General features: G+C 48.2%; 2 protein-coding genes and 1 long non-coding RNA gene across 9 annotated transcripts in view; 1 reads left to right on the top strand and 2 right to left on the bottom strand.

Moving 5' to 3' along the window:
- LOC118391989 (dynamin-2-like) overlaps positions 1–4646 on the top strand; it is a 29421-nt gene extending 24775 nt beyond the window's left edge. For 2 of the 5 annotated variants that reach the window (XM_052458961.1, XM_052458978.1), the window contains 4 exons: positions 2285–2449; positions 2684–2922; positions 3033–3227; positions 4191–4646. In XM_052458961.1, the coding sequence (XP_052314921.1) occupies positions 2285–2449; positions 2684–2922; positions 3033–3227; positions 4191–4230 (639 nt within the window). In that variant the 3' untranslated portion in view covers positions 4231–4646. Of the gene's footprint in view, positions 1–2284; positions 2450–2683; positions 2923–3032; positions 3228–4190 lie in introns of those variants that run through there. The other 3 variants (XM_052458967.1, XM_052458989.1, XR_008062012.1) reach the window with 3 other exon arrangements.
- Positions 4647–12284: 7638 nt separating this feature from the next.
- LOC118372634 (SUN domain-containing ossification factor-like) overlaps positions 12285–20845 on the bottom strand; it is a 73650-nt gene continuing 65089 nt past the window's right edge. The window contains 3 exon segments of the mRNA XM_052459010.1: positions 12285–15438; positions 16165–16220; positions 17108–17199. Of these exon segments, the coding sequence (XP_052314970.1) occupies positions 14899–15438; positions 16165–16220; positions 17108–17199 (688 nt within the window). The 3' untranslated portion in view covers positions 12285–14898.
- LOC127906600 (uncharacterized) lies at positions 17208–19612 on the bottom strand. Of its 3 annotated transcripts, none has more exons than XR_008062016.1 (3): positions 19412–19612; positions 18444–18495; positions 17208–17650 (listed from the first exon to the last, which is right to left on the bottom strand). It is a non-coding gene; the product is annotated as an uncharacterized LOC127906600 (long non-coding RNA). The 3 variants fall into 3 exon arrangements; XR_008062033.1 differs by lacking the exons at positions 18444–18495; positions 19412–19612 and adding exons at positions 18083–18134; positions 19084–19144; XR_008062024.1 differs by lacking the exons at positions 18444–18495; positions 19412–19612 and adding exons at positions 18290–18341; positions 19084–19144.

A 20845-nucleotide genomic window follows, 5' to 3' on the forward strand; every position in this document is an offset into this window, starting at 1 on the left:
ATTGTGTGTGTGTGTGTGTGTGTGTAGACTAGAAATGGCAGATCTGTTTCTAATCAGCACTACTCCCCTTCCCTTGTCTCCTTTCCCCTTCCCTCTTCTCTAACCCCCTCCCACTGTCTCCTTTCCCCTTTCCCCTTCTCTAACCCCCTCCCCTCCTTGCCCCTTCTCTCTTTCACTAACCCCTCCCCTTGTCTCCTTTCCCCTTCTCTAACCCCCTCCCCTTGTCTCCTTTCCCCTTCTCTAACCCCCTCCCCTTGTCTCCTTTCCCCTTCTCTAACCCCTCCCCTTGTCTCCTTTCCCCTTCTCTAACCCCTCCCCTTGTCTCCTTTCCCCCTCCCCCTTCTCTAACCCCTCCCCTTGTCTTCTTCCCCTTCCCCCTTCTCTAACCCCCTCCCCTCCTTGCCCCTTCTCTCTTCTCTAACCCCCTCCCCTCTTTGCCCCTTCCCTCTTCTCTAACCCCCTCCCACTGTCTCCTTTCCCCTTTCCCCTTCTCTAACCCCCTCCCCTCCTTGCCCCTTTTCTCTTTCACTAACCCCTCCCCTTGTCTCCTTTCCCCTTCTCTAACCCCTCCCCTTGTCTCCTTTCCCCTTCTCTAACCCCCTCCCCTTGTCTTCTTCCCCTTCCCCCTTTCTAACCCCTCCCCTCCTTGCCCCTTGCCCCTTCTCTCTTCTCTAACCCCCTCCCCTTGTCTCCTTTCCCCTTCTCTAACCCCCTCCCCTTGTCTCCTTTCCCCTTCCCCCTTTCTCTAACCCCCTCCCCTCTGCCCCCTCTCTTCTCTAACCCCCTACCCTTGTCTCCTTCCCCTTCTCTAACCCCTCCCCTTGTCTCCTTTCCCCTTCTCTAACCCCCCTTGTCTCCTTTCCCCTTCTCTAACCCCCTCCCCTTGTCTCCTTTCCCCAACCCCTCCTTGTCTCCTTGCCCCTTCTCTCTTCTCTAACCCCCTACCCTTGTCTCCTTTCCCCTTTCCCCTTCTCTCTTCTCTAGCCCCCTCCCCTTGTCTCCTTTCCCCTTATCTAACCCCATCCCCTCCCCTTGTCTCCTTGCCCCTTCTCTCTTCTCTAACCCCCTCCCCTTGTCTCCTTTCCCCTTCTCTCTTCTCTAGCCCCCTCCCCTTGTCTCCTTTCCCCTTATCTAACCCCCTCCCCTCCCATTGTCTCCTTTCCCCTTCTCTAACCCCTTCCCATTGTCTCCTTTCCCCTTCTCTCTTCTCTAACCCCCTCCCCTAGTCTCCTTTCCCCTTCTCTAACCCCCTCCCCTTGTCTCATTTCCCCTCCTCTAACCCCTTCCCCTTGTCTCATTTCCCCTCCTCTAACCCCTTCCCCTTGTCTCCTTGCCCCTTCTCTAACCCCCTCCCCTTGTTTCCTTGCCCCTTCTCTCTTCTCTAACCCCCTCCCCTTGTCTCCTTGCCCCTTCTCTAACCCCTTCCCCATCTCTCCTTTCCCCTTCTCTCTTCTCTAACCCCTCCCCTTGTCTCCTTGCCCCTTCTCTCTTCTCTAACCCCCTCCCCTTGTCTCCTTTCCCCTTCTCTAACCCCCTCCCCTTGTCTCCTTGCCCCTTCTCTAACCCCCTCCCCTTGTCTCCTTGCCCCTTCTCTCTTCTCTAACCCCTCCCCTTGTCTCCTTTCCCCTTCTCTAACCCCTCCCCCATCTCTCCTTTCCCCTTCTCTCTTCTCTCACCCCCCTTGTCTCCTTGCCCCTTCTCTCTTCTCTAACCCCTCCCCTTGTCTCCTTTCCCTTCTCTAACCCCTCCCCTTGTCTCCTTGCCCCTTCTCTAACCCCCTCCCCTTGTCTCCTTGCCCCTTCTCTCTTCTCTAACCCCCCTTGTCTCCTTACCCCTTCTCTAACCCCTCCCCTTGTCTCCTTGCCCCTTCTCTAACCCCCTCCCCTTGTCTCCTTGCCCCTCCTTCGCTCTTCTCTAACCCCCCTTGTCTCCTTGCCCCTTCTCTCTTCTCTAACCCCCTCCCCTTGTCTCCTTGCCCCTTCTCTAACCCCCTCCCCTTGTCTCCTTGCCCCTTCTCTCTTCTCTAACCCCCTCGCCTTGTCTCCTTTCCATCATCTCCCCTGTCTTTTCTCTTCTCCCACTCATTTTTGTCCATCAATTCAATTCAAAAAAGCTTTATTAGGTTAAGGAACTTTCCATGTTGCCAAGGCAATATACTGTACCTTACAGCAGCCATGACAAATTACACCACTAACAGCCACCTCTCTCCCCCACTCTTTTCCCTCCCTCTCGCCATCCCCTTCTCTCTCTCCAACCATCCATCCCTCCCTCTCCCTCTTACCAGGTGGATGGGGAGTGTAGTGGTTCTAGTGATAGTTTCTCTATGGACCCTCAGTTGGAGCGTCAGGTAGAGACCATACGGAACCTGGTGGACTCCTACATGAACATCGTTTACAAAGCCATCAGAGACCTCATGCCCAAGACTATCATGCACCTCATGATCAATAACGTAAGACTGTCTGTCTTTCTGGGGGCGTTCCAGACCATCTTTATCACATCTCATAACACCTGGACAGAACCATATTGTTATCCTAGCAATCTGATCTATAAGACTAGTACACTCTCAGGTTGTACAACATATGACACAACGGTTGTGATACAGATATACAAACATGTTTAGACAACCATGGCTTTGTGTGGTGCCTCCATCCCTCTCTCCTCCTTTTCCCTCTCTCCTCCCCAGGTGAAGTTGTATATTGGTAGTGATCTCCTGGTGCAGCTCTACTCTCTAGCAGAGAAGTGTGTGTTGATGGATGAGTCTCCAGAACAGGAGCAGAGGAGAGAGGAGGTGCTGAGGACTCACTCTGCCCTGAAAGAGGCTCTGGCCATCATAGGAGACATCTCTACCTCCACCTCCTCTACTCCTCTACCTCCTCCTGTCGACTCCTCCTGGCTGCATGGAGCCCCTGGGACCAGCTGCAGGTAACACACACACGCACGTGTGTACATATGAATGCATGCGCACACACGTGCACGCACGCGCACGCACGCACGCAAGCGCACACCATAACTCTAACCCCATTCTCCTCGAGGTCTCCCAGTCCTACAGCTATAGCTTCTAAGCGTATAGCCGCTGCTCCTAGAGCCTTGCCCTCCACCAGAGGCCCCGCCCCCATGGCCCCACCAGTCCCCTCCCGCGCCGCACCCCATGGACCAATCAGCAATCACGCTGATACCACCCAGTCTCCACCCACCGGACTCATCAGACCCCCCCCTAATGTACCCAGGTAACCATGGTGATGATGTTATTTTATTCATTAGCTATTTGTTGGAATTCTCTGCGCGTGCAGAGCCAAACATTGGGCTGCAGAGGTTATTTGAACTGGATGGGGGTCAGCTGGAAAATGTGTTTCTCATCTCTTTCCCATCAACCCCAGTATACATTCGTTCTCTCTCACAACTTCACTTCTCTTGGCATGGATTTGTTTTACTGCTTTCCATTTTTCCGCATGCAATATCTCTCTCCCCTCTCCTCCACTTCTTCCCTGCTCTCATTCCTCCCCTGCTTTTGGCCCGGCTCTTTTTCTTTCTGCCTCATTTCCTCTCCACAGTTATTTTGGGCCTCACCCATCATCCCTCTCAAGCCCCTCCCTAAACTCACTCCATAACTCTCCCTCTCTTTTTCTCTACCTCTATCCCAGGAAAATTACAAGCCCTTTTCTCCTATTTCACATCACAGGAACACTCTACCAGTACACACACACACACACACACCAAAAGATTCCTTTGTCTCCACAGGGATCTTTCCTGGTCAGCACTAGCAGGAATGCTCACTGATTTCTCAACAGGACTTTCCTCCTGAGGGCACACTGTTTGCTTTAGGAGATCTATAGTGTATTATTTTATTTTAATACTAAAATAAAAACTTTGTATGAATTGTAGAGTACTCTAATACTTTAAATACGTACTACATGTGTATGATGTATGTAATGTCGTGTGTGTCCTGTAGTAGGCGTAGAAATGCCTGAAACAAGATCCCCCTACATACTGGTCTTGATGGAAAAAAAATGTAATAAAAAAAATGTTGGGAGGTTCTCTTCTGTACTGTTCAACCAATCCAGTAAATGTGGAGGAGGAGTTAAGATGGAGTGTCGCCTTGTTAACGTCCAAAAGCGGCAGTCACGCTGAACATTTGGTTGTTGGGGCACAGGCTAGTTCAGTAATGGTCTCTCTTCTCTGTCCCTTTCCAGGAGGCACCCCCCAGCTGTCCCCACGAAACCATTGCACTGACCCCTCCCCACAACACAACAATGCCTCTTATAGGACAACTACATCATACAGTCTGTCAATCAGATGGATTATATTACTACTTTTTTTGTAATGCCTTTTTTTAACTTCTTTTCCAAATCCCAAATGCACCCATATCCCAGAACCCTGAGGCACTTCTCCTATCCCCTACCTCCCAGACACTTGCAAAGATCTGAAATGATTGGATAGGTGTAATCAATGTGGTGACTATTTCTACTAGTCTATTAGAGGGCAAGTTGAATCCATTGCCATATTGATCATTTCTACCCATTCTAAACTCATATCAATCTACCATTTTGCTGGAGACTCTTATCCAGAACTTGTCAATGAGCTGTCTAATCTGTAATAGTGTGCTGGCTCTCCTTCCCCTCTTTCCTTCCTTCCCTCCCTCCCTCCCCTCTTTCTCCTTCCTTCCGTCCCTCCCCTCTTTCTCCTTCCTTCCGTCCCTCCCCTCTTTCTCCTTCCTTCCATCCGTCCCTCCCCTCTTTCTCCTTCCGTCCCTCCCCTCTTTCTCCTTCCTTCCGTCCCTCCCCTCTTTCTCCTTCCTTCCTTCCGTCCCTCCCCTCTTTCTCCTTCCTTCCTTCCGTCCCTCCCCTCTTTCTCCTTCCTTCCTTCCGTCCCTCCCCTCTTTCTCCTTCCTTCCTTCCGTCCCTCCCCTCTTTCTCCTTCCTTCCTTCCGTCCCTCCCCTCTTTCTCCTTCCTTCCTTCCGTCCCTCCCCTCTTTCTCCTTCCGTCCCTCCCCTCTTTCTCCTTCCTTCCTTCCGTCCCTCCCCTCTTTCTCCTTCCTTCCTTCCGTCCCTCCCCTCTTTCTCCTTCCGTCCCTCCCCTCTTTCTCCTTCCTTCCTTCCGTCCCTCCCCTCTTTCTCCTTCCTTCCTTCCGTCCCTCCCCTCTTTCTCCTTCCTTCCTTCCGTCCCTCCTCTTTCTCCTTTCTCCTTCTCCTTCCTTCCTTCCCTCCCTTTCTCCTTCCTTCCTTCCGTCCCTCCCCTCTTTCTCCTTCCGTCCCTCCGTCCCCCTCTTTCTCCTTCCGTCCCTCCCCTCTTTCTCCTTCCGTCCCTCCCCTCTTTCTCCTTCCTTCCTTCCGTCCCTCCCTCTTTCTCCTTCTTTCTCCTTCCTTCCTTCCGTCCCTCCCCTCTTTCTCCTTCCTTCCTTCCGTCCCTCCCCTCCTCCTTCTCCTTCCTTCCTTCCTTCCCTCCCCCCTCTTTCTCCTTCCTTCCTTCCGTCCCTCCCCTCTTTCTCCTTCCTTCCTCCTTCCGTCCCCTCCCTCCCCTCTTTCTCCTTCCGTCCCTCCCCTCTTTCTCCTTCCGTCCCTCCCCTCTTTCTCCTTCTGTCCCTCCCCTCTTTCTCCTTCACTCCCTTCCCTTCCCCTCTTTCTCCTTCACTCCCTTCCCCTCCCCTCTTTCTCCTTCACTCCCCTCCCCTCCCTTCTCCACATATGGTTCTACAAATGCTGGAATGTGTGTTACCATGTGTGAGCTTTGTGTAAATACACAAAAACAATACACCACTGTTTCTATGGTTTTAAATAAACAGGGTTTTAATTTTCTACAATGTTGTGGACATTTTACTTGAAGATTTGTATTATTTGATAGACCCATAAATATTAACAGATTGGATAATTCCAATCATCGCGTCAAAGAGAGGGACAGACTCCCAGCCACGCTTCTATTAGTATAATAAGCCATACAGAAATGATATGTCACCCTTTAATTAGGCAAATAGTGCTTTCTACACGTTGTTACATTGCCTTATGTCTAGGTTGAAGATAATTTCATAGTATTAGTATTTCTTCGACCTAGTTTTATGTGCCTGGTGGTCGTGTTGAATTCGATGTCGTCGGTGCGCGAATGTAGCATCATTAACTTCTATTGTTACGACATTCGTGTGAAAACCAGACAAAACCATTCTGGCCTTGTCTCAGTGGTCTCGTGGGGGGTGAGAGACACTATCCCCGGCTGAACTCAGTCGAGGATCAAACAACTCACCATGGAGCCACAGGAACGACCACAGCCCGGGACAAAACCGAGAACCAACCGCGTCAGGCCCGGGAAAGGCGACGTGAAGGTAGGCCTACGGCTGACATCAAGTGGATTTAGTACGGTACTCCATACACGTAGTTTAGTGTACCCGACTAATGCACTAACAGTACATATTTTTGGTTGTGGCACCAGACAAGCACACCTGATTCTACTTGTCAACTAATCATCAAGCCATTGACTAGTTGAATCAGGTGTTTTTGTCCAGGGCTACAACAAATATGTGCTGTTGGGGGTATTCAAGGACCGGAGTTGGGCAACTGCTCTTGTCTACAGGCAGTATCAGGTCTCCTTTCCAATCTCGTCTAACCACAGTCAACAGTAACACTATCCACTGAATAAATTCATCACACATACTCACGTTTTTATGAGTTCATGAAACCTTTGAAAGTTTGCCCTATTCTGAATAATTAATTGTCACTAACCTATATGATGTATAATAAAAACAACTTTTATTATAACAAAGCTGCATTTAAAAAACCTGACAGTACTACAAAAATGTTAATCATTATAGGTTGAATATTTCCTACTTAATTAAACATGTTTGCAATTTATCACGCTTCAGAGCCCTTGGTTACTAGACACACATGTTTAGACATTTTTTAAATTTTTGTACAATGAATAAATTAACAACAATGTCCTTTCCTAGTGCTGGAATCTGAGCAAAGAACATGATTAGTTCTAGATGAGAAACCCTCCTTGTTCTGCTAAAATAGGAGCAACATATTTCTCTCTGAAGTGTTTTCAGGATGCCAATCATTCTACCAGTCTGGTATTTGAGGATGACAACATTGGCTAACCCTCCTCGGTGGATTAGGGGGTGTGTGTGGCTTGCCCCACCAGTCCTCTCCCCCTGATCTTTCCCCATCAGTGTAGAAAGTGAGTCAGGTCCTCTCGTGTCTCGGCCTCATCCCAGTATGTTATCCATGTCACTCTGCAGTTTGATCAACTGGGCCCAGCAGAGCATGCTGAAGGTATGAAGGGAGGAGGGAGAGGAGTCCAGGCCCCAAGAGGTGGGGAAGGGAGAGGCCAGGCAGATTGAGGCGAACAGGGCAGCATTGAGAGAGGGGTAGTGGGCTGGGTGTAGGGGAAGGCCACCAGCATCAAGGCTGTCATGGCGTAACCGTGTCTGTATTGACGGACTCTTAACGTCCTGAGGACAGGAGAGAACCCGAAGGTGAAGATGGAGGCACTCTTCACGTCAGACCAACGTGTACACTGGTGGCTGTCTGAATTCTCCCGTGGAGCCAGTGCTTGGTAGAGTCAGTAGCCAAGCAGGGCACAGAGCAGGCCGCTCCACAGCAGGGTGGAGAGCAAAAAGATAGGGTTTAGACTTGAGACATGTCCTAATGTGGTAGAGGAGTATAAAACTAAATCATAACCTATTTCCTATTCTTGTGCACAACTTTTGACTACAACCCTAGATATGTGACTTACACTATATTGTTCTGGTCGTTAGTGCGCTATGTGGAGAATAGGTGGTCATTAGAGCTGTAATTTGTGTACAGTATCTGCTCCATGTACAACCAGCAAGTGAGGAACAGAGCCACAAAGGAGATGTTGTGCCATCAGTCCTGCCTCCCGCACCACAGCAGCAATATAGGTGGAGACCCTCGTTGCTCCTGAGCTCCTCCATGAATCGGTGGTCCACGTAGTTATCAGGGAAAGAATGGCGATCCCATAGCACCTTCCTCCAGGACACTACCTGGGGCCACCCCCGACCCACTGTCTGCTCCATAATGGACAAACACAATCTTGTTATGTGTCTGTCGTTCTGCCCCTGAACAAGGCAGTTAACCTCGGCCGTCATTGAAAATAAGAATTTATTCTTCACTGACTTGCCTAGTTAAAAGGTAAAAAAATTATTATAATAATAAATATAAAAAATAACTATAGGCAAAAGATTAATCCCATAGACCACAACTAGTATATTCCCTATACTGCCCCACCCAGCACCACATCCTTCTCACACACATCATACAGAGACATGGGTAGTCAAATTGGTACTATAGTTTCAGAGCACAACATTATCGCATAAAAATGTATGACAAGCACTGCCAGGTTTGTCTTGAAAGCTGATTGTGGTTGTTAGCGCTATTATTCCTCAGTAATCATTCAACAACAGAACCATCCTGAAAAGATCCCAGAGACCATGTTACATTTCTGTTATAACTACACATTATTTCAGTAAAAAGGGATTTCCAGATTCGACCTGCGAAGGACTGGTGCCTCAAACAAAACTGGGAACTTAGATATTTCTGACTTCAGTGCATTCAAGACAACAGGGAAATCTTTCTAGAGCAGTGTTTCCCAAACTCAGTCCTGGGCCCCGGGCCCCCTGGGTGCATGTTTTTGTCCTAGCACTACACATTCAAATAATCAAAGCTTGAGGAGTTATTTGAATCAGTGCTAGGGCAAAAACCAAAATGTGCTCCGGGGGAGGGAGGCAGGACTGAGTTTGGGAAACCCTGATCTACACCCCCCCCAGCAAAAACTTCTCCAGTAGAAATCCATCACACTTGTAGGCGATAATAACATCCATATTGTTAACCTTATCAATCACCATTATTCGCCACGCCCTTTTGGGGCTTGTCTAATGTCTTACCTCGGGGGCTGTGTTTCAAGCGGGGCTCCTCTGAACCTTTTTTCAACCTTCATTTTATTTACATACTGTACGGTCTTTGACCATGAGCTGGATTGTCACTCGTTGAGCTGTAACAAGAACACTGTCGCTCCTAAAATCTCATCCTTCCACTACCCGGAAGTGAGGTCCTGAAAATGTTAAATATTAAACAAGCTTGAAGGGGTTTCATATTTTGTAGATTCAGTCCAGCAACAAGAGACAAATAAAACAAAAGTTAAAACTCCCGAAAAATCATTAACTGGTTTCATAACTATTGATGTCTGTGTACAGGTGTCTATGGTGAACATGTGTGGTCCCTCCTCCACCATTCTGGGGAAGATCTACCAGCAGACTGCCCTGTCTATCAACAGGTAATAACACACGTCCTAGAGATGCCTGTATCTGTCCATAGTCAATACCAAGTCCAGAGGAATAAACCCTGGCCCTACGCTCCCCACCTGATGGGTCTGGCTCCTGTACTAATAACCCAGACCTCTCCTCTGCAGCATCCGGACAAGCAGAGGGACAGAACCAACCACACCAACCACGGTAAGCATAGGATGAGGGGATTAGGGCTAGTTAAATTCATTGTTTGGATTACAGAGTTAGGGACTACAGACAGGCTTTAATGTTAAGTCCTATGAGCAGGGGTTAAATTAGGAATTGGAGAGCCTTTTGGGTGGGGGTACAGTTAGGATTATGGTTGAGGTTATCCTAAAACTTGCTTCATGTCCACATTCCAGTTCAACCCAAACCCTAAATACATCTCTAATCCTAGTCCTATATTCAACCCAAACCCGAAATACATCTCTAATCCTAGTCCTATATTCAAACCCTAAATACATCTCTAATCCTAGCCTCATGTCCAATCCAAACCCTAAATACATCTAATCCTAGCCTAATGTTCAATCCAAACCCTAAATACATCTCTAATCCTAGCCTAATGTTCAATCCAAACCCTAAATACATCTAATCCTAGCCTCATGTTCAATCCAAACCCTAAATACATCTCTAATCCTAGCCTAATGTTCAATCCAAACCCTAAATACATCTCTAATCCTAGCCTAATGTTAAATCCAAACCCTAAATACATCTCTAATCCTAGCCTCATGTTCAATCCAAACCCTAAATACATCTAATCCTAGCCTAATGTTCAATCCAAACCCTAAATACATCTCTAATCCTAGCCTAATGTTCAATCCAAACCCTAAATACATCTCTAATCCTAGCCTAATGTTCAATCCAAACCCTAAATACATCTAATCCTAGCCTAATGTTAAATCCAAACCCTAAATACATCTAATCCTAGCCTAATGTTCAATCCAAACCCTAAATACATCTCTAATCCTAGCCTAATGTTCAATCCAAACCCTAAATACATCTCTAATCCTAGCCTAATGTTCAATCCAAACCCTAAATACATCTCCAATCCTAGCCTCATGTTCAATCCAAACCCATCTCTAATCCTAGTCCTATATTCAACCCAAACCCGAAAACATCTCTAATCCTAGTCCTATATTCAAACCCTAAATACATCTCTAATCCTAGCCTCATGTCCAATCCAAACCCTAAATACATCTAATCCTAGCCTAATGTTCAATCCAAACCCTAAATACATCTCTAATCCTAGCCTAATGTTCAATCCAAACCCTAAATACATCTCTAATCCTAGCCTAATGTTCAATCCAAACCCTAAATACATCTCTAATCCTAGCCTAATGTTAAATCCAAACCCTAAATACATCTCTAATCCTAGCCTAATGTTAAATCCAAACCCTAAGTACATCTCTAATCCTAGCCTCATGTTCAATCCAAACCCTAAATACATCTCTAATCCTAGCCTAATGTTCAATCCAAACCCTAAATACATCTCTAATCCTAGCCTCATGTTCAATCCAAACCCTAAATACATCTCTAATCCTAGCCTCATGTTCAATCCAAACCCTAAATACATCTCTAATCCTAGCCTCATGTTCAATCCAAACCCTAAATACATCTCTAATCCTAGCCTAATGTTCAATCCAAACCCTAAATACATCTCTAATCCTAGCCTCATGTTCAATCCAAACCCTAAATACATCTCTAATCCTAGCCTAATGTTCAATCCAAACCCTAAATACATCTAATCCTAGCCTCATGTTCAATCCAAACCCTAAATACATCTCTAATCCTAGCCTAATGTTCAATCCAAACCCTAAATACATCTCTAATCCTAGCCTCATGTTCAATCCAAACCCTAAATACATCTCTAATCCTAGCCTCATGTTCAATCCAAACCCTAAATACATCTCTAATCCTAGCCTAATGTTCAATCCAAACCCTAAATACATCTCTAATCCTAGCCTAATGTTCAATCCAAACCCTAAATACATCTCTAATCCTAGCCTAATGTTCAATCCAAACCCTAAATACATCTCTAATCCTAGCCTAATGTTCAATCCAAACCCTAAATACATCTCTAATCCTAGCCTAATGTTCAATCCAAACCCTAAATACATCTCTAATCCTAGCCTAATGTTCAATCCAAACCCTAAATACATCTCTAATCCTAGCCTAATGTTCAATCCAAACCCTAAATACATCTCTAATCCTAGCCTAATGTTCAATCCAAACCCTAAATACATCTCTAATCCTAGCCTAATGTTCAATCCAAACCCTAAATACATCTAATCCTAGCCTAATGTTCAATCCAAACCCTAACCTTGGTTTGTCATACTTTTCTCTTTGGACCCATAAACTGCAGGAGCTTGGCCCCAGCTCAATGTGACAATGTCTATTGACTATCTCTGACCCTAGCTGCAGGCAGGGACCCCTCATAGCTCAGCCAGAGAGAGGCAGGACCGGAGCAGGGTGTGGCTGTGTAGACAGAGACTGAGGGAGAGGTAGGGACACACACTATACTGACAGAGTTAAGGAAGATGCGGTTTTATCATATATTTTCCCCGCTCTCCCTCTTGCACTCTGCTCACATCCCCAATCTCAGGTTGCGTCCTCTGTGTATAGCGGAGGTCTCCAGTCCAACGGTGGAACAGTGTCGAGGGATACAACCGCTCTGTCAGCCCCTCAGAACAAAAACAAATACACCAGTCAGCTCATGAAGGTTAGTATTGGCCCAAAACCAAAGAATACCAGGGTCAGAAAAGTAGGATTGTTTCATTTACATACCAAAAAGCCTTTTCATTTTGTAAAAGCATGAGTTGGTTAACATCTGAACAGGTCATGTGTTGTTTTGCAGTGTGTGCTGTTCTACCATAAGATGGTGATGAGAAGTTCCGCAACACAGCAGGAATCTGTAGAGAATAAATAAACCTCCACTGATCCTAGATCTGTGCAACCTTTACCTGGAGCAATGTCACAAACGAATACAGACTCCAACCAGTCAAGTGAAAGACAATGTTTTATTTAGAAATTCACAGTTTCTAATGGTACTACATCTTTGTAGTTACTGTCGCTCCTGTTCCACAATACTGTGCAGCTCTTTCCCAGAATACTCAGAAAGAGAGAAGCAAAGCAGTTGACAGACAGCATTTAGTGTAGAAAAACAAAAGGCATGAAGGTAGTAATAATAACAAAGTGCACACTGAGACCTGGGGGTCATGAGTACCAATCTCTAGTGAGAGTGTTAAATTAGGGCTTCGCTGAGTCTCTCACAAACACACATCAAGAAAACAAAGAAACACTCTTGCATGCATACACATAATATCATACACATTCAAAAAGGGTAGAAAAACAAAGTCGGTCATGATTCACTGGGTGTGGAACACTTGTAATCAGATAAAACAGTGCGTTCCAAACCCTTTTCCAACATTCCCTTTATTAAGTTCACAAGTTCCTTCAGACTCCTCTGAAAACCACTACCTTATTCGAGGTGGGGTAAATGCACAGTAATAAACACATGAATGAATGACAAGCTAGTAAGGATAGCAGGTGGCCAGTTAAAGGTGATGTTCTTGGTAATGGGAACAGAAGTGGTTCAATTAAAACAGATGCACTAAAAGAGAGCTCTTCACACTTTCTGAACCCTGAACTGTGTAGGGGTCAGAGGTCAGTGTGTGGAGTAGGGGACCTAGGTGGTTGGTCTGTAGAGGGAGTGTGGTGTGTGTAGTTTGTAGAATACAGTGGGCCCAGTCTCTTTCTCAGTCAGTCAACAACCAACCCAACATAGCTCAGAGGCCAGCTAACTACTGGCATACTAACCACTGGCACAGATATATAGTACACAGATGATTTTTCACATCTGCAACTTATTCAAATGGACTCTTGCCATTCCAATCACATCCTTGCACAGACAGACAAACAAATTGACTTCAAACATTTGTTTTAACTTCATCTTCCCATAACAGTAACTTGTGAGGTGAAGCTGGTTCGTATACGACCCCAGCAGTTATTGGGACTGTTCCAGCCCTCTGTTCCCTGGTAGGCTTCTAATTAACACCATGGGTTGTGTGCAGGTGTGACAGTGGAGGCAACTCTGCAAACACCAGATGATCAAACCACTTTTACAGAGACAAAAGGTGGATGATACCTTGTTGTCCGTATAGCTTTGAAAACCCAAAACAAATATTGGTCACAATAGGTGAACTAGTGTCGGGCAGCCAGTGACAATCATACAGTATGCGATAGTAAAATGCATCTACCTTTGTTTTAATTGCAATCATTATTATTCTATGTACCATGCATTTCCCCTGGGCTACATGATAGGGTTGTTTTGAGGCTGGAACATAAATAACTAGATAAATAAAAGTGGCCTCACAGCATCCCCTACAGGACCTCAGGGGATCTGCTCGCAAGACTGACATTACCCTGTGTCACTGATCGAAAGGTCAGTGTTGCATTACACTGTTGATATGAATGGTTAATATTAGGAATTGGGGGAAGGAAAGCAGATCCTAGAGGCAACTTCTACCAACAGCGGGTGTTTGTGTGCTCGAACACACCGACATCTTCAGACTAAACTGTTCCTAATAACAACTATAATAACACACAACATTCAGCTCTCAGCATGGCTCATATACAGCTCAATATAAAAACCTAACTGACTGGGTTCTGTTGACCTGTCACAATGTGCAAAAACAACCAGTCTATACAGTACAAGATCCCTTTCCTCTTGGCTGGCTCTCTGTGCGAACGAACGAACGAGCACACACACACACACACACACACACAAAGTCTGACTGGAGAATAGCTAGGTTAACGAGTTCAAGAGGTATAGAGCCTGTTCCTTTGTATCAGAGCTGGATAAACATGGGCTAGAGACAGGAACGCTTGCATGCTCACACACACATTGGGTATGTATCTTCATTCAGCTCTGCTAGTTGCATGGCATTAGGTTAGACTGCCTGAGAAAGGGAGACAGAGGGCCTGTTGTGTGTGAAGGGTTAACACCCTGGTCCCATACAAACAACTGCAGTAGTGTTAGCTAGCACTGAACAATGCACAGAAAATAAACAGAATGTGGAAATGGAGGACAGGAGGAAAGAGGGAGAAGAAGCTAATCCTGCTGCACAGTTCTCTCACTGCGACACATTTCATCCTTACAGCTTCATACTGTACTTTCACAAGGAACCGGGTAAGAGCTCCACTCAGCCCCTCTCCTCTGGGCACAGGGCTGGAGTACAAGCCCCTGATGCCCAGGTCTGATGTGCTTGTCCAGTAGAAACAGCTGAATTAATGTCTGTTTCCTAGTAACACTCCCCACCATTAGTCTCGCTCCGAACATAAAAAGAACAATCCTTTCAGTGTTTTTTTACATCAGTGAAAGCTTTAGAGTGGACAGAAAGGCACATGACCGTGGAGAGGTCTCTGAATGGCTGTTGCTAGGGTGACTAATATCATGGTGTTTGAGTTCCACTGTGGGCAGGGTGCTCATGGGAGATGTGGTTCAGAGATGTGGCCATTTTGGGGCAAGACCACACCCTTTCACACATCCCTAACCAAGTCTGCTACCAGGGTGTGTGTATATGAGTCAATCTGAAGTGTGCATGTGTGTGTGATCAGACGTGTCCTGTGACTGCCGTGGCTCTTATGGTCCCCACACTGATCTCCTTGTTTCCCTTGATCAGCTGCTGCAGGCTGTGCAGAGCGTTCACAGCAGCGCCTCCTGTCTGTCTGGAGGAGAACTGCAGATCTCCCTGACGAGACCGCCGACGCTTCACTGACCTCTTAGAGGGAAGAGAGAGGGGGAGGGAGGAGGGGAGAGGGAGGGAGGGGAGGGAGGAGGGGAGAGGGAGGGAGGGAAGGGAGGAGGGGAGAGGGAGGGAGGGAAGGTTGGATGGGAGGAGCACGGCAGCGTGGCCATTACACAGGCCTGGGGGGGAGGAGAGGGGATGGCCTCGGCTGATGTAGGACTCTTCAGAGTGGCTGGAGGAGCTACAGCTGCTACTCTCTGATGGGAAGGGGAGCTCCTTACAGGACATGTCTTCTAGAGGAGGAGGGGGATTCAGGGAGTGGGGGAGACCATTGCATTTGAGTCCCCCGTTAGCCATCGGAGAAGAGGGGGCTGATAATGCTGCCTTCAGTTTACATCGTTTCTTCTGGAGAGAGAGAGAGAGGATGGAGAGATTGATAGAGTACAGGGCTAACTTTAGAGATGTATAAATATGTTAAGTCATGTTAACCACATCTATACCAGACAGACACACTGCACGGTTACAACCAAACTGGACAGATACCAAGCTCTCAAAGATAGAGAACAGGAGACATTTTGATTCAGTATGAGGTTACAGACAGGACAGGGAAGGGCAGGGACTGTGGTTAGAATGGCATTATAATAATAATGTTTTGTTGTCACACACACTGGATAGGTCCAGTGATGTTTGTGTTGTTTCACAGGGTCAGCCATAATAGCATGCCTGAAGAAAATGATAGTTAAATGCCAAACCTTAGCATCTCTACATGAGTGGAGCAAAGCCATGTTATGGGTCGCAGCTTATTGCCATCTATTGGTGGGTTACAACTTTCAAACCACTGCCCAAGCCTGCCCTGTGCCTGCTCATACATCGTCCCCCTAACAGTGGGCTTCTGGCCTGTGTCAACAGAGAAGTGGTTAATCTAACAAGTTCGTAAATCGCCCATAACCAGAGATCCAGGATCAGCTTAACTCTCCCCAGACCCTACAGTATTCTTAACCATTAGGATGTGAGGATGCTAAACTGACCTTAGTCTGGGGGCAAGTTCACCCCACTCCACTGAAACCATAAGCAAACAAAGATGGCCGCTGGGGCCACCATACAACAGCAGGCGGAGAGGAGACACTGTACCTTTTTCTCTGGTGAGAACCTTAAAGGTTCAACAATGTAAAGGTCGTCAGGGCCTACTGAACAGGGAGAGAACAGGGCCATGTTAATGATGAGATGGCAGGCACACAGGAACACACGTTACAAGCATGACGCCACCTTGCAAGTAGTACTACTGATTTACTATTAAAATAGTATTACACACCCTGACATACTACAGCCCAGAAAAAAGGTTATAGCTCCTCTGAAGAGGTTATAGCTAGTAGGTACACTGGGTGACGTAGGGTTCTCTAGTTGTTGTTACTACTTGCAGTGGTGTAACAGGAGCCAGCCAAAAGCATTGTGTTCTATTTATAGTCTCCTTCAGTTCAGCCTCTATATGGACACGCACTCTGGCCCAGGGACACGCACTCTGGCCCAGGGACACGCACTCTGGCCCAGGGACACGCACTCTGGCCCAGGGACACGCACTCTGGCCCAGGGACACGCACTCTGGCCCAGGGACACGCACTCTGGCCCAGGGACACGCACTCTGGCCCAGGGACACGCACTCTGGCCCAGGGACACGTGATAAATAGAGTGGGAAAGAGAGGAAAGAGGAGAATTATGTAACATGGCTGTCTGAATTAAGGTCTTTATTCCTTCATGGTGGGGTGTGGCTCCAGTACCCTTACAGCAGACATACTGTTCAGCAGCATGGACACAGATGGGAGAGCATCTAGTCATGCGGTCGATAATGAAGCTGGCCTCTATACAGGGAGGACATGTCAGGCTTTCTGAGTCTTTTAGTCCTGCTTCAGCTCCTATGGGTGTGATAGGGCAGCAACAGGATGGACAGAACAGCGATGTAGAAGACAGGAAGGGTAGAGGAAAAGGGGGAGGGTGTGTTTAAGTGAGAGGCTACATGAGCAGGCCTCTTGTCCTTCTTAGAAAGCTGTAGAGTGACTTGGTGTGTGTACACACTCACCTTCTGAAGTAGGAAAGGTGAAGGACTTGGAGCGTAGGAGAGGACACGATACCCTCCGCTTCAGACTCAAATCATCATAGGAGGAGAAACACCTGGCACATACAGGATATATGATAGTGCAGTAACGTCAGTAAGGGTCAAACTAAACAACATGGAAGAGATCCAATGTTCCCTATGAAACATTAACTGGACTAAGAGGAACATTATATCAGACCTACAAATGCAACAACAATACTCTTATAAATAATGTGGGGAGATCAGACAACGGTGTGTGTGTGTTTACCTCTTGGGGCTGGGGTCGTGGTTGACTGCAGTGTGTGTGTTGCTGTGTTTACCTCTTGGGGCTGGGGTGGTGGTTGACTTCGGTGTGTGTGTTGCTGTGTTTACCTCTTGGGGCTGGGGTGGTGGTTGACTTCGGTGTGTGTGTTGCTGTGTTTACATCTTGGGGCTGGGGTAGTGGTTGACTTCGGTGTGTGTGTTGCTGTGTTTACCTCTTGGGGCTGGGGTGGTGGTTGACTTCGGTGTGTGTGTTGCTGTGTTTACCTCTTGGGGCTGGGGTAGTGGTTGACTTCGGTGTGTGTGTTGCTGTGTTTACCTCTTGGGGCTGGGGTGGTGGTTGACTTCGGTGTGTGTGTTGCTGTGTTTACCTCTTGGGGCTGGGGTAGTGGTTGACTTCGGTGTGTGTGTTGCTGTGTTTACCTCTTGGGGCTGGGGTGGTGGTTGACTTCGGTGTGTGTGTTGCTGTGTTTACCTCTTGGGGCTGGGGTAGTGGTTGACTGCGGTGTGTGTGACGGTGTGTGTGTGTGTTGCTGTGTTTACCTCTTGGGGCTGGGGTAGTGGTTGACTTCGGTGTGTGTGTTGCTGTGTTTACTTCTTGGGGCTGGGTTAGTGGTTGACTGCAGTGTGTGTGTTGCTGTGTTTACCTCTTGGGGCTGGGGTAGTGGTTGACTGCAGTGTGTGTGTTGCTGTGTTTACCTCTTGGGGCTGGGGTAGTGGTTGACTGCGGTGTGTGTGTTGCTGTGTTTACCTCTTGGGGCTGGGGTGGTGGTTGACTGCGGTGTGTGTGTTGCTGTGTTTACTTCTTGGGGCTGGGGTAGTGGTTGACTGTGTGTGTGTGTTGCTGTGTTTACCTCTTGGGGCTGGGGTAGTGGTTGACTGCAGTGTGTGTGTTGCTGTGTTTACCTCTTGGGGCTGGGGTAGTGGTTGACTGCGGTGTGTGTGTTGCTGTGTTTACCTCTTGGGGCTGGGGTGGTGGTTGACTGCGGTGTGTGTGTTGCTGTGTTTACCTCTTGGGGCTGGGGTGGTGGTTGACTTCGGTGTGTGTTGCTGTGTTTACCTCTTGGGGCTGGGGTGGTGGTTGACTTCGGTGTGTGTGTTGCTGTGTTTACCTCTTGGGGCTGGGGTAGTGGTTGACTTCGGTGTGTGTGTTGCTGTGTGTGTTTACCTCTTGGGGCTGGGGTAGTGGTTGACTTCGGTGTGTATTGCTGTGTGTTTACCTCTTGGGGCTGGGGTAGTGGTTGACTGCGGTGTGTGTGACGGTGTGTGTGTGTTGCTGTGTTTACCTCTTGGGGCTGGGGTGGTGGTTGACTTCGGTGTGTGTTGCTGTGTTTACCTCTTGGGGCTGGGGTAGTGGTTGACTTCGGTGTGTGTGTTGCTGTGTTTACCTCTTGGGGCTGGGGTAGTGGTTGACTGCGGTGTGTGTGTTGCTGTGTTTACCTCTTGGGGCTGGGGTAGTGGTTGACTGCGGTGTGTGTGTTGCTGTGTTTACCTCTTGGGGCTGGGGTAGTGGTTGACTGCGGTGTGTGTGTTGCTGTGTTTACCTCTTGGGGCTGGGGTAGTGGTTGACTTCGGTGTGTGTGTTGCTGTGTTTACCTCTTGGGGCTGGGGTGGTGGTTGACTTCGGTGTGTGTGTTGCTGTGTTTACCTCTTGGGGCTGGGGTAGTGGTTGACTTCGGTGTGTGTGTTGCTGTGTTTACCTCTTGGGGCTGGGGTGGTGGTTGACTTCGGTGTGTGTGTTGCTGTGTTTACCTCTTGGGGCTGGGGTAGTGGTTGACTGCAGTGTGTGTGACGGTGAGTGTGTGTGTTGCTGTGTTTACCTCTTGGGGCTGGGGTAGTGGTTGACTGCAGTGTGTGTGTTGCTGTGTTTACCTCTTGGGGCTGGGTTAGTGGTTGACTGCAGTGTGTGTGTTGCTGTGTTTACCTCTTGGGGCTGGGGTAGTGGTTGACTGCAGTGTGTGTGTTGCTGTGTTTACTTCTTGGGGCTGGGGTAGTGGTTGACTTCGGTGTGTGTGTTGCTGTGTTTACCTCTTGGGGCTGGGGTGGTGGTTGACTTCGGTGTGTGTGTTGCTGTGTTTACCTCTTGGGGCTGGGGTAGTGGTTGACTGCGGTGTGTGTGTTGCTGTGTTTACCTCTTGGGGCTGGGGTAGTGGTTGACTTCGGTGTGTGTTGCTGTGTGTGTTTACCTCTTGGGGCTGGGGTAGTGGTTGACTGCGGTCTGTGTGTGTGTGTGTGCTGTGTTTACCTCTTGGGGCTGGGGTAGTGGTTGACTGCAGTGTGTGTGTGTGTGTTGCTGTGTGTGTGTGTGTGTTTACCTCTTGGGGCTGGGGTAGTGGTTGACTGTGACGGTGTGTGTTGCTGTGTTTACCTCTGGGGCTGGGGTAGTGGTTGACTGCGGTGTGTGTGTGACTGTGTGTTGCTGTGTTTACCTCTTGGGGTAGTGGTTGACTGCGGTGTGTGGTGACGTGTGTGTGTTGCTGTGTTTACCTCTTGGGGGGGTAGTGGTTGACTGCGGTGTGTGTGACAGTGTGTTGCTGTGTTTACCTCTTGGGGCTGGGGTAGTGGTTGACTGCGTGTGTGTGTGTGTGACTGTGTGTGTGTTGCTGTGTTTACCTCTTGGGGCTGGGGTAGTGGTTGACTGCGGTGTGTGTGTTGCTGTGTTTACCTCTTGGGGCTGGGGTAGTGGTTGACTGCAGTGTGTGTGACTGTGTGTTGCTGTGTTTACCTCTTGGGGCTGGGGTAGTGGTTGACTGCAGTGTGTGTGTTGCTGTGTTTACCTCTTGGGGCTGGGGTAGTGGTTGACTGCAGTGTGTGTGTTGCTGTGTTTACCTCTTGGGGCTGGGGTAGTGGTTGACTGCGGTGTGTGTGTTGCTGTGTTTACCTCTTGGGGCTGGGGTAGTGGTTGACTGCAGTGTGTGTGACTGTGTGTTGCTGTGTTTACCTCTTGGGGCTGGGGTAGTGGTTGACTGCGGTGTGTGTGTTGCTGTGTTTACCTCTTGGGGCTGGGGTAGTGGTTGACTGCAGTGTGTGTGTTGCTGTGTTTACCTCTTGGGGCTGGGGTAGTGGTTGACTGCGGTGTGTGTGTTGCTGTGTTTACCTCTTGGGGCTGGGGTAGTGGTTGACTGCGGTGTGTGTGACGGTGTGTGTGTGTGTTGCTGTGTTTACCTCTTGGGGCTGGGGTAGTGGTTGACTGCGGTGTGTGTGTTGCTGTGTTTACCTCTTGGGGCTGGGGTAGTGGTTGACTGCGGTGTGTGTGACGGTGTGTGTGTGTGTTGCTGTGTTTACCTCTTGGGGCTGGGGTCGTGGTTGACTGCGGTGTGTGTGTTGCTGTGTTTACCTCTTGGGGCTGGGGTAGTGGTTGACTGCGGTGTGTGTGTTGCTGTGTTTACCTCTTGGGGCTGGGGTAGTGGTTGACTGCGGTGTGTGTGTTGCTGTGTTTACCTCTTGGGGCTGGGGTAGTGG

This window comes from Oncorhynchus keta, chromosome 1, assembly GCF_023373465.1.
Source record: "Oncorhynchus keta strain PuntledgeMale-10-30-2019 chromosome 1, Oket_V2, whole genome shotgun sequence".
Taxonomy (NCBI): domain Eukaryota; kingdom Metazoa; phylum Chordata; class Actinopteri; order Salmoniformes; family Salmonidae; genus Oncorhynchus; species Oncorhynchus keta.